This window comes from Stegodyphus dumicola, chromosome X2, assembly GCF_044657685.1.
Source record: "Stegodyphus dumicola isolate Sdum_Otavi_A_Nest chromosome X2, ASM4465768v1".
NCBI classification, from domain to species: domain Eukaryota; kingdom Metazoa; phylum Arthropoda; class Arachnida; order Araneae; family Eresidae; genus Stegodyphus; species Stegodyphus dumicola.
Window position 1 is genome coordinate 67,371,669 of NC_140781.1, and position 15,579 is coordinate 67,387,247.

General features: G+C 32.4%; 1 protein-coding gene across 1 annotated transcript in view; it reads left to right on the top strand.

Moving 5' to 3' along the window:
- Positions 1-15,579, top strand: part of Tmem131 (Transmembrane protein 131) — a 322,751-nt gene that overhangs the window by 73,660 nt on the left and 233,512 nt on the right. Inside the window, exons 4-6 of the mRNA XM_085808921.1 lie at positions 7,712-7,795; positions 8,050-8,173; positions 8,289-8,402. Coding sequence (XP_085665047.1) covers positions 7,712-7,795; positions 8,050-8,173; positions 8,289-8,402 — 322 coding nt within the window. The remainder of the gene's footprint in view (positions 1-7,711; positions 7,796-8,049; positions 8,174-8,288; positions 8,403-15,579) is intronic.

The following is a 15,579-nucleotide window of genomic DNA, read 5'->3' on the forward strand; positions in this document are numbered from 1 at the left end:
TGGAAAAAGTTTAATTTTGAACTCAAGTTTAAATACTTCACACTTACAAGAAAAGAAAACATCTTAATCAGAATGTGAATGTTTATTTTGAAGATTATTGCTGTAATAATTTCTAAATGAACTTTGTTGGTAACAAATATAATAAAATTTTAGCACTTGCATACTAGCACAACCAGAGGCGAAGTCGCCAAATTTTTAGAATATGCCAAACTCTAGCAAAAATATACGTAATAATTCTTTAGTTTTAACAAGCCATTCTTCCATGGTGCCATTTTTTTTTCTAATCCCAATGTCTAATGGGTTGTATATATAAATCAGGATCATTAACTCAGTTTTAAAATATGTGCGTTTGGAATATGTCTGCAGCAAAAAAGATTGCTGCAAACGTTTTTGCAGAAATATGTATTTTGCTGCAGAATTATTAAAAGGAACAGTACCCTTTGAATCTGTTCTTAAAACAATAACCTCAAAATATTTGCTGGAACCAAAAAAAAAAAAAAAAAAAACCTGCAACTCAGTAGATTTTTTTTATGTAAAATATGTATGTAGTAAATATTTTTTGCAGTTATAAGTAACCATTCTTTTTCCTCTGTAAAAAAATTATATTTCATCCAAGTAGTTGCACCAATACGTAATAATTACGAAATTTCGGTACTATTCGGTTTCGAGGACCGTAAAAAAATTGCAGCGAAAATGTATGCGCAAAAGTGCCAAATCTAGCAAACGCGTCCATTTAACAGCACGCCAAATCTTTGGGTAAAGTGCAGAATCACCCACTGCTTGATGCGTTTTTAAGAATTGCACATACTCGGTATCCATGTGCACATCGACATATTTTCACTTAAAAAAAAAAAATCCTAGAATTGCACAAAAATGGCTCTGCGCATACCCTTGACTTTATCTATGTACACATCGACCTATTTTCACTTTAAAAGTAAAAGAAAATTGATAAAAATGCAATTGTTTTTACCCTTGTAAAAAGCGGCAAACAAATAAGTGAGTGATTCTGCACTTTACCGAGAATATTTTCAAAGAAAAGGCATCATTCATTATAGAAAATTACGTTTGAACAACCAACGAGATGAAATTATGCTTTAGCGATAAGTCGGTAGCGAAATAGAGATGCAGGCATCCATTCAGTTATGTTTAGCAATTTTTATATAAATTATAATAATGATCTGAAATAGTTATTTACTCTTATGCTTCCATTCAGTCATGTTTAGCCTTTTTCATATAAATTATAATAATAAAAAATTATTATATGAAATTAACCTTTCATCTAAATTAAAACATTCCTTTCTTGCCGCAGTTATTAGGGCTGCCGAAATTATTTTTGGCAGCATTGGCATCAACAATAGTTTGGCGATTTTTTACGGCCCTCGAAACCGAATAGTACCGGAATTTCTTATCTCTGTAATTCTTAGACCAAAATTTCAACTCCTTAACTCTTCTGGTCCTAATGGGCACATATGTCCCAGAGATTAGATTTCATTCCCTTTTTGGGTAAATAAAACCCACTTTTAATTTGGATTTTACATTTAAATGCTTTTAAGGAATTAGGGAACAAATATATGTCTAAAGAAACCTAGCCTGTTTGCCAAATGTGCCAGGTTGCACTTTGTAAAGACTATTTTACGCCATATCATACTTAACTTGTATTGTAAGAATAAAATATTTGGTACATTTAATGTAACTTTATTATTTATTTATATGCAGTGTAAGGTTATTACATTATCTTAGACAATCGAGACGAATAGTCCCTGTTGGCAACACGATTGGGCTATATTTTCTCAGGAGATATTCAGGAAATGAGAAAAGTTAAAAACTTTAAACTCATATTACACTTCTTTTAGCATGTCAACATTAAATTAAACTACTTTTCATAGTTAAATTTTAATCATACAAAAGTCGGGTTGAAATTTTTTAGGCTAAGGAACACAGGCAGAGAGCTTTCATGTGATTTGCCTAAGGGCCATACTCTAGGTTAGAGGTGTTTTACCTATAGAGATTAAATTACATTTAAATGAAAATTATGTCAAATTTATCATGTATGCTGCTTATTTTAAACATTTCAAACCCTTTTAAGGCACTCTAAAAATTTGGTACTGAATTTTAGTTCATTTAAATATATAAAAGACAAAAAAAAAAAAAAAAAAAAAAAGGATTAAAATAGTTATAAAAGCAGTAATTTTGAAACATTTATATATATATTAAGTCATCCTTGAACAGTTTCAAAATTTGATGCTGAATTTTAATATAAAAAGATTAAAGTAGTTAAAAGAAAAGAGTAACATTCCAAAAATTAAAATACAAAAAAATCAAATGACACTAAAAATGAAAATAATGCATATTTTGTAAAAAATTCAAGAGTGTAAACATTTATCCCCTGAAAATATATAAATTTTTAATATATACTCAAACTCTGTTAAATTTAAGTATTTCTATTGTGACAGACCCTGCTAGGATTATCATAAATTAAAGACTTTACAAAATTAAAAAATTAAATGGGGAAAATTAAGTTTTATGACACTAATATGTCTTTATCTTATACTCTTCTTTTAGATTTAAATATTCATCATAATATTTCAGAAGTCTAAAATAAATTTCATGTTTAGCATCTTTTAGAAATTTTGAACTTTCTTCTCTAATTTCATCATTTTTTATAAAACTAATTTATTTCTTTAATTCATTAAAGCAAACATAAATTAATCTTTTAGTTTCATAATGATTATGCTTTTAAATGAATTCAACTAATTCTTGACAAAATCTAGCTCATTGGCATGTATTTTCACTTAAATCATTTTTCAAAATAAATTTCTTGATCAAAAAATATTTATAAGGATATTAAGGTCCATTTATTTAAGGAAACTAGATCAGTTTAAAATTAATTTTCAAAACAATAAAAGATACTTATCTATTAAAGCCTTGCCCTTGGAATATGTTTGAGAAAAACATGCCAAAAATGGAAATATTTTTAATCTTTAATTTTGTTCTTTATTATCAACAAAATGTTAAAAACAGATTATTAAAAAATTTTAACGAAATAACTACTATATTCAATATTTTCACATATATGGCAAATGTTAATGGATTACAATATTTTTTGCTCAAGTTATAGCAAAATAAATCAAATGACTTAATTTTCAAGATAAATATAATAAACTAATACAACCATATCATTATTTATATGAATTGCCATGAATTTCATATCCCTTGGATTCCTTTGAATTTCACAAATCCTTTTCACACTTACTTTTTTCATCCACCTTTTATACTCTTGCTGCTGCTCTTTTTCCATTTTCCTGGGCAAATTCTACGACTTTCAGTTTAAAAGCCACTATATACCTGCTGCATGTTCCCATTTCAAGCATGCTACTTGCTAACTACCACGAATTCCAAATGATACTATGAATGAAAAGAAAGCTTGAAATATGCTAGTGCTTCAAGGAGGAATGAGTGGAAAGTAATTTCATTACAAAACAGTATTTCCTGGAAGCCAGTCTTGTGAAAACATATTTGGACTGCCTTTGTTTATTATCATGTCTGTTGAGTGGATTGCTGGCGTCGATGTTATGACTGAATAACAGCCACACCAGAATGCTAGGAAAGTCTCTGCTTTCCATTCTGGTGCCAACCGAAGATAAAACAAATGCATACTCTTTCTTTAAAAATGTTTATTAACTAATGTTATTGACTGAAGGAGGAAAGGCGATGTTAAAAAACAATATATTTAAAGTAAGAAAGCCTGTAGTTTCTGGTGTGTGGACATTGAGCGGGTCACTTTTTTTTTTACATAAATTTTATCTATAAAGTTGGAGTGCGGACATTACACGAACGTATACGGTATTTATTTTCTGCTTTTTTTCCAGACTACTGTGTATTTTCGATAAAGGGATACTTATACTGTTCTCTTGAAAGGCATTCAAAAATTCTTTATTTTTTATTGCTTTTGACTGATTTAGATTTTAGATTTCATCATTTATTGAATTTTAAGTTGGTAATCATATTTTGCTTCAAATTTGAAATTAGCCATAGGACAAAAAGTTTAGAATATCTAATTAAATATTAATATAATCTACATCAGAATCATATAAGTAATTCAGTAATCTGCATCATGTATTATATAAAGTGAATTTATGTCAGTTTCAGTTCTTTTGAAAAGCATCATAGTGCAGCATAAAAACCTCCCAGAAACTCCAGGGTTTTCTTATTTCAAAGTTGGCACAATTATACTGTAATTTTGACTTGTGTTGAAAACTAGTTATTCAGATACAATAACACGCCGAATAAATGCTAATTCAGAAGTCAAACAACAAAAATCAGCTTTATAGATATTTACAAAATTTTCACAGGACTAGTTTCGATGGTTTTACCGAACCACCATCCTCAACTGCAAAAAACAACAAATGAAAAAGATAGGAAATAATGATTAGATAAGATTAGAAGCATGTGTAAGAATAAGCAAATGGCGTCATCTGTTGGTGAAACCAGAACTAAAACATAATTTCTTTAAAGGCCGAAGGCAAATTTGGATTAGAATTACGATCGTTAACTAGAACAGAAAGATTTTTATGAATGTGAAATGCCTCTAGAAAATCCAGTTCTCCAATGGAAGATGTTTTTTGAATAATTTTGGCAGCAGAAAAACTGAAAGTGTGGTTTTCGGACCAACAGTGTTGAGCAACAGAAGACTTCTGTGTTTCCTTTTTTCTAACATATGCCTCATGTTCCTCGACGCGAAATTTTATTATTATTGCTTAGTTAATTTAGTTTGATTTTCTGCATTGTTTATCATGCCTTCATCTATTAATCGTTTCACTAAATTACGCCTGAAATGGCAAAAATTCCTCAATCATATTGACTTTTTAGTTAAATGTAAATGTAAAAAATTGATCCCCAATTTTATTCAAATCAAATCTAATCAAAAACCTTTGAGTCGCGTTTCAAGAATTCGGTTAAATTGCAAGCTGGCCTTACTTCGGTCCGTCGTAAGGGATACACATCAACAATTGTCCAAAATTAAACATGAACTCTATAAGCTTCATCTGGAACTCGCTAAATCATATCCAAAATTCACTGACCTTGAACAAAAGTCTTGGTCTAGAACGGAGAATGCAGTTAACCGTCATAAAAACACTCTTGCAGTTAAATTCGAAAAACTTCTTTTTCAGACTTCCAGTTCAAGTAGTTCAAAAAATCTTCCCATTGTAAACATCAAGCCAATAGTTAATATTTCTAATGTTAGTCTTTCAGAAGAACAAGAGAGAATTCTAAAATATAATTTTAACTTCTTACAAACCTGTAAACCCTCGATTCCAAAGATTTTGGCTCCTATCAAAAAAGCTTTCAAGTTCAGTAAAGTTTCAGATTCACAGAAAGAAATGATTAGGCATCTTATCGCTCATAATGTGAAATTCAATAATAAACCTTTGAAATCAAATCTAACTGCGAGTTAAAGAGCTACAATGCGCGAAATTCATTCTAACCCGGATATTATCATTTCAAAGGCCGACAAAGGTGGCCAGATAGTCGTAATGGATAAGAACACTTACATCGATGGTGTCACTAAACTCTTAAACGAAGGACCATATAATCCGATCCCTAAAGATCCTTCACCTTCAAACTTGTCAAAAATAAAAACTGCGATCAAATCTTCGCAAATCATTTCAAGCAACTTAAAACATTCGCTTATCCCATTTGTTGTGAATTGTGCCAGATTATATGCTCTTCCCAAAATTCATAAAAGTGGTATTACTTTCCGTCCTGTTGTATCAAATTTAGGTACTGCCTCGTATCCATTAGCTAAATATTTAGTTTCTAGATTTTCAACTCTATTAGACAATAACATTTACACCATAAAAATTTCAATTGAATTTGTAAAAAAGGTTAAAAACATTTCTCCTAGTAATTTACTCATGGTTTCTTTTGATGTAAAATCATTATTCACCAATGTTCCAGTGGACGGTGCATTAAGATGTCTAGAAACTAGACTTCGCGAACTTCATTTCTCTTGTATCGAAATTTATGAGCTAATTTCTCTCACTCAACTCTGTTTGAAACAAACAAATTTTGTTTTCCAAAATAAATATTACAAGCAAACTGAGGGATTAGCCATGGGAAGCCCCCTCAGTCCCATCCTGGCTGATATCTACATGCATTATTATGAATCAAAATTGTTTGAAACTTTAAACTTCCCGGTATGGTTCCACTAAGTAGACGATACTTTTACCCTGTTTGAAGGTAATAAAAATGATTTAAATAAAGTTCTTTCAACAATGAATTCTATTGATCCTGCTATTCAGTTCACTTTTGAACTTGAGACTTTCAATTCTCTTCCGTTTCTCGACATCCTGGTCACACGTAACACATCCAACTTCAGTACTACGGTTTACCGTAAACCTTCATAGGTTTGCATTCTACCACACTTTAAATCATGTCATCCGACTAAACAAAAGTTAGCTTCATTTTATTCCTATGTTTTCCGTGCTCTTCAAGTTTGCTCCTCCAAACTAGCCCTTGATGAAGAACTAAATTATTTAAAAGCAATAGCTATTGACAAGGGCTTTTCACCCAACATTATTAATGAAGCAGTTAAAAAATTCTCATCTCAACACACTAAAAGGCACACACTCTTGTTTTAGGAGATTATAAAAATTCTGTTGTCATTCCCTTCTTTCCATCAATTAGCTATTAAGTTGCACATATTTTGCAGAAATTTAACTTTTGGGTTGTTCATTCTCCCATCAATAAAATTCCGAGTTCCATACTCAAGGACCCCATTCCGGATATGAATTCCTGGGGTATTTATAAGATTCCTTGCCAGTGTGGTTTAATTTACATTGGCCAAACTAAGAGAGCCTTAAAATTTCACGTCAAGGAACACGAGGCGTATGTTAGAAAAAAGGAAACACAGAAGTCTTCTGTTGCTCAACATTGTTGGACCTAAAATCACACTTTAAATTTTTCTGCTGCCAAAATTATTCAAAAACATCTTCCATTGGAGAACTGGATTTTCTAGAGTCATTTCACATTCATAAAAATCTTTGTTCTAGTTAACGATCCTAATTACAATCCAAATTTACCTTCGGCCTTTAAAGAAATTAGGTTTTAGTTCTGGTTTCACCAACAGATGACGCCATTTGCTTATTCTTACACATGCTTCTTATCTTAATCTAATCATTATTTCCTATCTTGTTCATTTGTGGTTTTGCAGCTGAGGATGGTGGTTCGGTAAAACCATCGAAACTAGTCCTGTGAAAATTTTGTAAATATAACGTTGATTTTTGTTGTTTGACTTCTGAACTAGTTATTCGCTTCTTCACATGGCAAAAAAGCATTTTGAATGCAAAACTCAAAATTAGATTCCCAAATTTGCTATTCACAATAATTTATCTTGAAGAGTTGTTTAGATTTGAGACATGGAGATTTTTATGTCATATTTTCTGACAAATAATGTGATTTTCGAAGATTATTACTGATAATTTTGAAATATTCATGCTTGACCGTCATGTAATCTGTTTGTGGTTATGAATCACTTCTTTGAATAAATAAAATCAAGATTTTGCTGTAGATTTGAATCATGATTTAATTTAATCTCAACAATACATTTATGTGTAATGCTTGTATGTAATTTATATCCATGTTATCAAAATTGAAGCTATTACCTATATTGAAAACATATATGTTATGTCCTATTTTTATTCTTCGGCAGTTTCACTGATTTAAATGAAGAAAATTTAAATGCATATGCAAGTCCAATAGCATTTCATCCTCCTATGTTAAATTTCCATTTTCAGTAAGTAAATTATTTGCCATACTTGTATATTTTATTACCATGATCTTCATATAAATAATTCAGTGTATTTATTTCTTGAAAGACTGTGTTACCTTAGTTTGTGTGTTCAGTAGAATATTCAGATTGTGCAAAGTTTATTTAAAAAGAAGTAATAATGGACATTTTTCATAGATTGTTACAGGTTTTTAAGAATATCTAATAATTTTTCTGTCCTGTTTTAACTTTAATCTTATGAGTGTTTATGACTCTTTTAGCCCTGTGGGTATGCCTCATATGGAACGTGTCACTGTGCAGAATTTAAGTCCTGATACCAGCATACATATGTTATCAATATCAGGCAATACATTGCATACTCATTGTTCATTTTTTCAAGAAAAGGTAATATGAATTGTTAAGCTGTGAATTCTTTATTCAATGCATTATTCTGTTTTTAGGATATGTGTGTTTGCTTTGCTATAATTTGAAAATATTGAAAGATTATTGTTACTTCCAGGTCATTCCTCCAGGTGGAAATACCAGTTTTGATGTTGTTTTATTAGCCAGAGAAGAAGGTCCTGTGGAGGATACTTTATTTATTCACACATCATTAGGCTCCTTTAAATTTCAAGTACCTATATTATTTTAGAATTTTTTCCTGTTTTTTCTATACCTAATAAAAGCAATTTGATGTCAAAAATATAGCAGTTGTGCTTGAGTGTGAAAATTCTTCATAAAATCTCTGACCTTTTGCTTGATTGTTTTCTTATAAGTTTTTGAAATGGCTCAATGCAACAATACTGTATACATTAGAAGCTCGAATTATCTGTCTTGCAGTGATTATTTTCCTGTAATTATTTCCCTGTGCCATTTGCCACTTTCAGTCCTGATTTAAGTATAAATAAGAGTATTCTGTTATTCGTCAAACTATCATTTTTCTGCATGAATTTGAAATTCAAATTCAGAAAGCAAGTATAGATCTTTTCGAAAAGCATTTGAAGTTGGGAGAGTTTTATACTACCTTCCTTATAGGTTTGGATTATAGATTTTGCAACTTGGTAAAGTAATATTTCGCATATAGCTTTCAACCGTGCATGAGTTTTATTAGCATCATTTGCCAATGTTACTTTCTTGAAAGTTTTTTTTTTTTTTTTGTTAGTTTTTAGTTTGATCTGCAAAAAATATTGAAAAAGGTGATGAAGCTAAAAATTAATAACATAATATGCTGAGTTCCACCCAGATTCAGGAAGCTTTACATAAGGTTACGTTGTATATATAAACATTTTTATATATCTAAATTGGAAGGTAGGCAGGTGGTTGAAAACATTTTTAGATCTCAAGGAGTCATATTGCGTTGGAAGAAAAATTTCGTCAAGAGGAAAGTGAAATGTATACTTTTACATTAAAAATTTTTTTAATGTACTGTTTTCATGTTGAAAATAATAAGTATTATTTATGTATAATATTTTACTTAAATGTACTGGGGTATTGCTTGGTAAATAATATGAGCAATGGATTTTATCCCATGAAATTACAATGTATATGCATTTATATCTGACCTTGTAATATAGCTATCACACATTTAATTAAACTATAGCATACGTAAAACGTAAAATTGTGCAAGCGCGTTTTCAGAATACGTGCAAGAAAGACCTTACAAACCCGTCTGATTAAAAATTAATTATTGTATATACCTGCGTATAAGTCGAGATATTTTGGACAAAAAAAGAGACTTTAAAGTGGGGGGGTCGACTTATACGCGGGGCCATAAAAAATTAAAAGAATCGGAAGTTCAAAAATATCTTTATAGAATGCAGTTGTTTTCTTCCTGCACTCAAATTGGACGACTTATCAAATAAGTCACTCACTTGAAGTAATTTCATGACTTAAATTATGTGACGAACTATTCACAGAGTTTCATACTTTAACTAGAGTAAGTTTTGATTAAACCAAGGAATTTTCGGTCCCTGAAGAACCAATCAATATCGAGCAATAAAACAGTTTCGCCAACACGCCAAGAAAAGAGAAATGCAGATAGTTTTTACGTACGTATAAGTCTTTATAATAGTTATTGTTCATTCATGAAATACTTTTGTTAACAGGCGTACACGTCAAAATTTACAACATTTACAAAGGGAGGCAACATTAAAAAGCCCGATATTACATTAATTGCTCAGTGGGTTAAAGATGCTTGGAATGAAATACCCTCTGAAATGATTATAAAATCATTTAAAAAATGTTGTATTAGCAACGAAGTAGACGGAACAGAAGATGATGCAGTTTTTGAAAGTGAAAATGACGACGAAGGCTCTAGTAGTGATTGTAACAATACAGAGTTAGAGACTGAAAATATGTGTGATGACGAGCCAATGACGACAGAAGAGTTCTGTGAAATGTTTGGCGAATCGGACGTTGAAGGAGTTTGATTTTGTTTATTTACCAAGGTATTTTTTATCGTATATTTACTTTTTTTTTCTCATATGATTTTGAATAAATGTAGTACTTAAAAAAATGTTTCGAAGTTTCTCTATCGATTTCGGAAGTGGGGGGGTCGACTTATACGCAGGTATATACGGTAATGTGGGAAAAGGCAACGACCATAGTTGATAACACACGTTTATTACTATTTACAAATATAGATTATATTAGGATTACAATTAATGAAAATGGTATACGAGCGATCAAGCGACATCTGCTCCGCTCGCCAGCTAATCCTCGTCTTCTTCTGAAGGCGGGAAACACATGCTGACGCAATGCATACGTCACACAGTAGGGGATTAGGGAATATCATGACATAACATTTCCCACATTGAACGGACAAGTAGCATGTAACATCATTTACATATGTCGTCCAGCTTGAAGAATATTAAATCGTCATAAAGGCACGTCTTCATTCACATACGTCGTCTGGCTTGAAGAAGAATATTAAATCGTCATAAAGGCACGTCTTGCCTTTGTTAGCTTTCTGAACATCTTTAGTGATTGCTGGTGTCTAGGGTTTGATTATAACGCATGCACAAAATGCACAGTCGAGCCCTCAAAATGTGGGAAAAGGCAACGACCATAGTTGATAACACACATTTATTACTATTTACAAATATAGATTATATTAGGATTACAATTAATGAAAATGGTATACGAGCGATCAAGCGACGTCTGCTCCGCTCGCCAGCTAATCCTCGTCTTCTTCCGAAGGCGGGAAACACATGCTGACGCAATGCATACGTCACACAGTAGGGGATTAGGGAATATCATGACATAACATTTCCCACAGTAATGCTAATAATAAATTTCATAATACATTAAATCCAAACAAATTTTGCTTCATTTATTTTCGTGTTCCAACTAGGACTGGAAATGAGTTAAGAGTTTTGTAAGCTTTTGCATTGTGAATTATTATGAAATATTATGACTATTATGAAAGCATTATTATGGATCGTCAGGATTATTATGCAGCATCCATTACTGATAAAATAATGAAATTTTTTTAAATTGATATTTATGTACTTTCTTATGTATACTCATGTTTTCTTGTATTTTAAAAATACATATTCTAATACTAATTTACAAGGGCTATTTTTTTCAACCTCCGATGGGCTATAAAGAAAAGACTGGTGAATGTACAAAAAAGATTTTATTACCAAAAGTAATGTACAATACAGGTTATTTCTCTACATAATCACCTTGACGATTGAGGCATTTGTCATATCTGTGAACAAGCTTTGCAATACCCTCTTAATAAAATGTCCCCGCCAATGTTTGGAAGTGAGTTGTGATGGTTTCTTTTAGCTCCACGTCATTTTGGAAGCGCTTCCCGTCAAGCCGCTGCTTCAGTTCAGGGAACAGATGAAAGTCGCTCGGCGCGAGGTCTGGACTATATGGTGGATGTTCGAAAATGTCCCATTGAAACTGCTGAAAGAGCCGTTGGGTTACACGAGTGCTGTGAGGACGGGCATTGTTGTGGATCAGAACAATTCCAGAAGTCAGCTGCCTCTTCGTTTGTTTTGAATAGCTCTCCGTAAGCGTCGCAAAGTTTCACAATATGAATCTGCGTTAATTGTTGTTCCAAGCTGCATAAACTCCACAAGCAACACACCTTTTTGGTCCCCCCCCAAAAAAAACACTTGCCATAACCTTACGGTTGTTAAAGGTTTGTTTGAATTTTGTGGGTCTCTTTGGAGAATTTGTGTGCATCCATAGTTATGATTGTCGTTTTGTTTCAGGCGTGTCATATTGAACCCATGTTTCATCACCTGTCACAATGGATTTCAAAAACTCTTCTCTGTTAGTATTGTAACGGTCAAGAAACTCGAATGCTGCAACCATTCGGCGAGTTTTGTGGTCGTCAGTCAACTTCTGTGGGACCCAGCGAGCGCAAACTTCTCTGTAGCGCAACTGTTCAATAGAGTACAGGGAAGATCTTGAAACTTCCGGAAATTTCATCGATAATTCTCTTATGGTAAACCTTCGATTTTGCTTAACCGCTTGATCAACTCGTTGAACAATGTCGTCTGTAGCGACAGACTTGCATCCTTGACCCCCTTCATCATGCACATCAGTTCGGCCATCTTTAAACTTTCGGCACCATTCACTAACAACGCTATCACTCATAAAGCTGTTTCCATATACTTGACTCATTCTTCGATGAATTTCCGCTGCACTGTTCCCTTCTGCCTGCAAGAAACGAATAACAGCTCGCAATTCACACTTGGCGTGAGAATCAATAGCGACAGCCATGTTTACGTGACTGCAACTCAACAGAAAATGGCGTGTTGAATACGTCAGTGACAGAGCGTGTGAAGGGGGAGATGCGCAGTCGCCTACTACTCACACCCACCACCTGCCGCATACCTGGCCATCATACTGTGCGATCGGAGGTTGAAAAAAAAACAACAACCTATGTATCTATATGCAGAATTTCTAATTAATTTTGTATAGTTTTATAAATAACTAAAAAGTGCATAAAATAAATCGTATAACACATTACGTGAATAATAAACCAAATGATGATTTAAAATATTTTTGATGCAAAAAATGAATTAATTTACATGATTTGTTTCCATTTATCTGTTTCCTGGTTAGCTTTTCTTGCCAACACAAGGAATGCATTCCAATTCATGTGTCGAACTCTTGTGAATGTTCGTAAGCAGCAAGATAAATGAATTGTGTGCTTATTGACAAAAGGAAAATGTTTTTCAAGTTAAGAAATATGATTTGTAATTGAACCCATATATTTCAAAAAAAAAATTCTTAAACTTTCGTAGAGGCTTTTTAAGGGAAAATGGATCATATCTTCCTGTGATTTTACGGATGATGATCTGATTACAATGTTCTCCAAAATGCCATCTGGAGACAATTTAATTCACTTTTGTTTAAATGCACTTATTTGTATTTCGGTATATATGTTTTAAGCATACATTTTCATTTTCTGTAATTTTCCATTTTCTTGATTAATTAATAATTAAGCCCGAAAGGGATATTAGTCTTGAAACGGCATTTTGCATTGAATCACTATGAATGGCTATCACTTTTCAAATTGTTACCACTGAATATTACCAGCCTGTATTATATATAAAGAAAATAGGTAATGAAGAATCTGCAAGAATGTATTCATGTTTCTGGAAATATGAAAAAACACCGATACCTAGAGCCATCATATTGTGAATAACATAATCCTCCACCTGAACACGAGCACCTGAAATTGCGAATATTGAATTTCGAATTTTTCATTAACAAACTCAACAATTAGAAAGCAAACAGTGGCAACACTGTAAGAAAAAATGCATTTTTATCTCCAGCGCAGGTATTACTGCAGGTAGCAACGGCACAATGCCCCTTTTTTTTTTCAATATTTTCCTGTTGCGAACACTTTATAAATACTAATTCATTTTAAAATGATCCTCAACTCTACTTTTAAAGTAAAAGAAACCTCTTTCAAAAAATCTAAGACGTAAAGATTTAAACTTATGCAATGTAAAGCTGTGGTCAGTATGTGAGGTGAGGCACCTAGTGAAGTCACACAACAACAGCGTAATGGCAAACCGCACATTGAGTTGATTGATGTTAACGAATTTTGCTTACTGCACATGCTCAATGGTGTACCATTGGCGTGGGAGGAAATACTAGCAGCTAAAAATCAGAAGCAACCCTACACAGCCTGTTAGTCATGTTGGTTTTACTGTTTACAATTGCAATACTATGGAAATTTGTGTGTGGTTATTGCATGTGTTTTTATTTCATTTCCCTTTGGTATATTTTGTTCATAATCGTTTTACATTTAATATCAGTTATTTGACTTTAATTCAGTAATTTTAACTGGTTTTATTCTTTAATTTGTTAAAGTATATACGAATGGGCATATGGTAAATACTCAATTGCTTTTATTCCTCAGAAGTATAATAAATAAGTATTCAGCTGATTCATCTTGTAATGTTTCCTGTTTTGTAATCCTTCTTACACGAAAATCTGCATATTTTACAATCAATATTTACATTCTAAGTAATGAAGCAATTTACAACCTAACAAGTTTTAAAAACCCGAACTGTTTGTGCCCACATAACACAATATCAACCATCTACAGTATTTGTCTTTTTTTAAATTTCAATTCGCAATACCTCTTGCTTAACCTCCCAGCACATGTGTATGCGCAAAATTTACGACAAATTCAATTTTGCATTGCATTTCCATCTCACTAACATAACTTTTACTTATATTTGAATGCGATATCATTTGTATTTTGCAATAATAAGATTAATATTTTATTTCTTAACAAATTTATTATTAATATTCACTCATTTCTGTCATTTTTCGTGCCCCAAATGGTAAAATAACGGATGTCGTTAAAAAATACCACGCACACGTGCTCATGTAAAATTGGCCAGCGTGCATGCTGGAAGTTTAATACTGCACTCCACAAAAATTCACCAAATTTTATTGTGGACATGCGCAGTAAGCGAAATTCGTTCATCAACTCAATATGCGGTTTGCCATTACGCTTCCCAACAGGGTTCATGTCAGCATTGTTCCCTTGAAACGGATGGCCCAGCCCTTCTTTTTCTTTAGCCCTGGTTGACCATACGTAAAATGTTAAATCATTGGTTACACAGTCTCTACCAAATGATACCGAAGGATTTTAACATTGGATTCATGGCTATGCATGAACTTATTAATGCAGAACTGTGTATGACAATATTAGTTTAGCCTTGGGTTCCGCATAAATTAACAGAACACCAAAAACCGAAGCATGTCAGAATCAGTGAGGAACCCCTAGATGGCATAACTGGAGATGAATCCATTTTTTAACCTTCAAGGAAATAAAAGTATGGCCTTTTTGAAGATTACCCCTAACCTATGCTTAGGAGCACAGCTCATCGCAACGATTTCTCTGTGTTTAAATGTTATAGTACTACATCGCTTTCATTTCCGTTTGTTATTCAGCTGAATTTTGAATAGCTGTTCAGGCTATGAAAGCATCTATTTGCAGCAGAGATTCTTTTAAATATTTCAGAAGGAATCACATTTTTGCAATTTATCTCTGCTACCAGATAAGTGAAATTGCAGACTTTTCAAATCTGTGGCTTCTAATTTCTAAATGACTAAGTTGTAAGTGAGATTTTAAACAAGCCAGGAATGCTTGGTTAAAAGAAGGAACTGTACAACCAACAATGTAAATATGATCTGCATAAGCCAGTAATTGAATAGTATTAAAAATATATCCTCTCGCATTGATCCTAGAATTTCTAATAATTTTTGTGGAGTGCAGTATTAAACTTCCAGCATGCACACTGGCCAATTTTACATGAGCACGC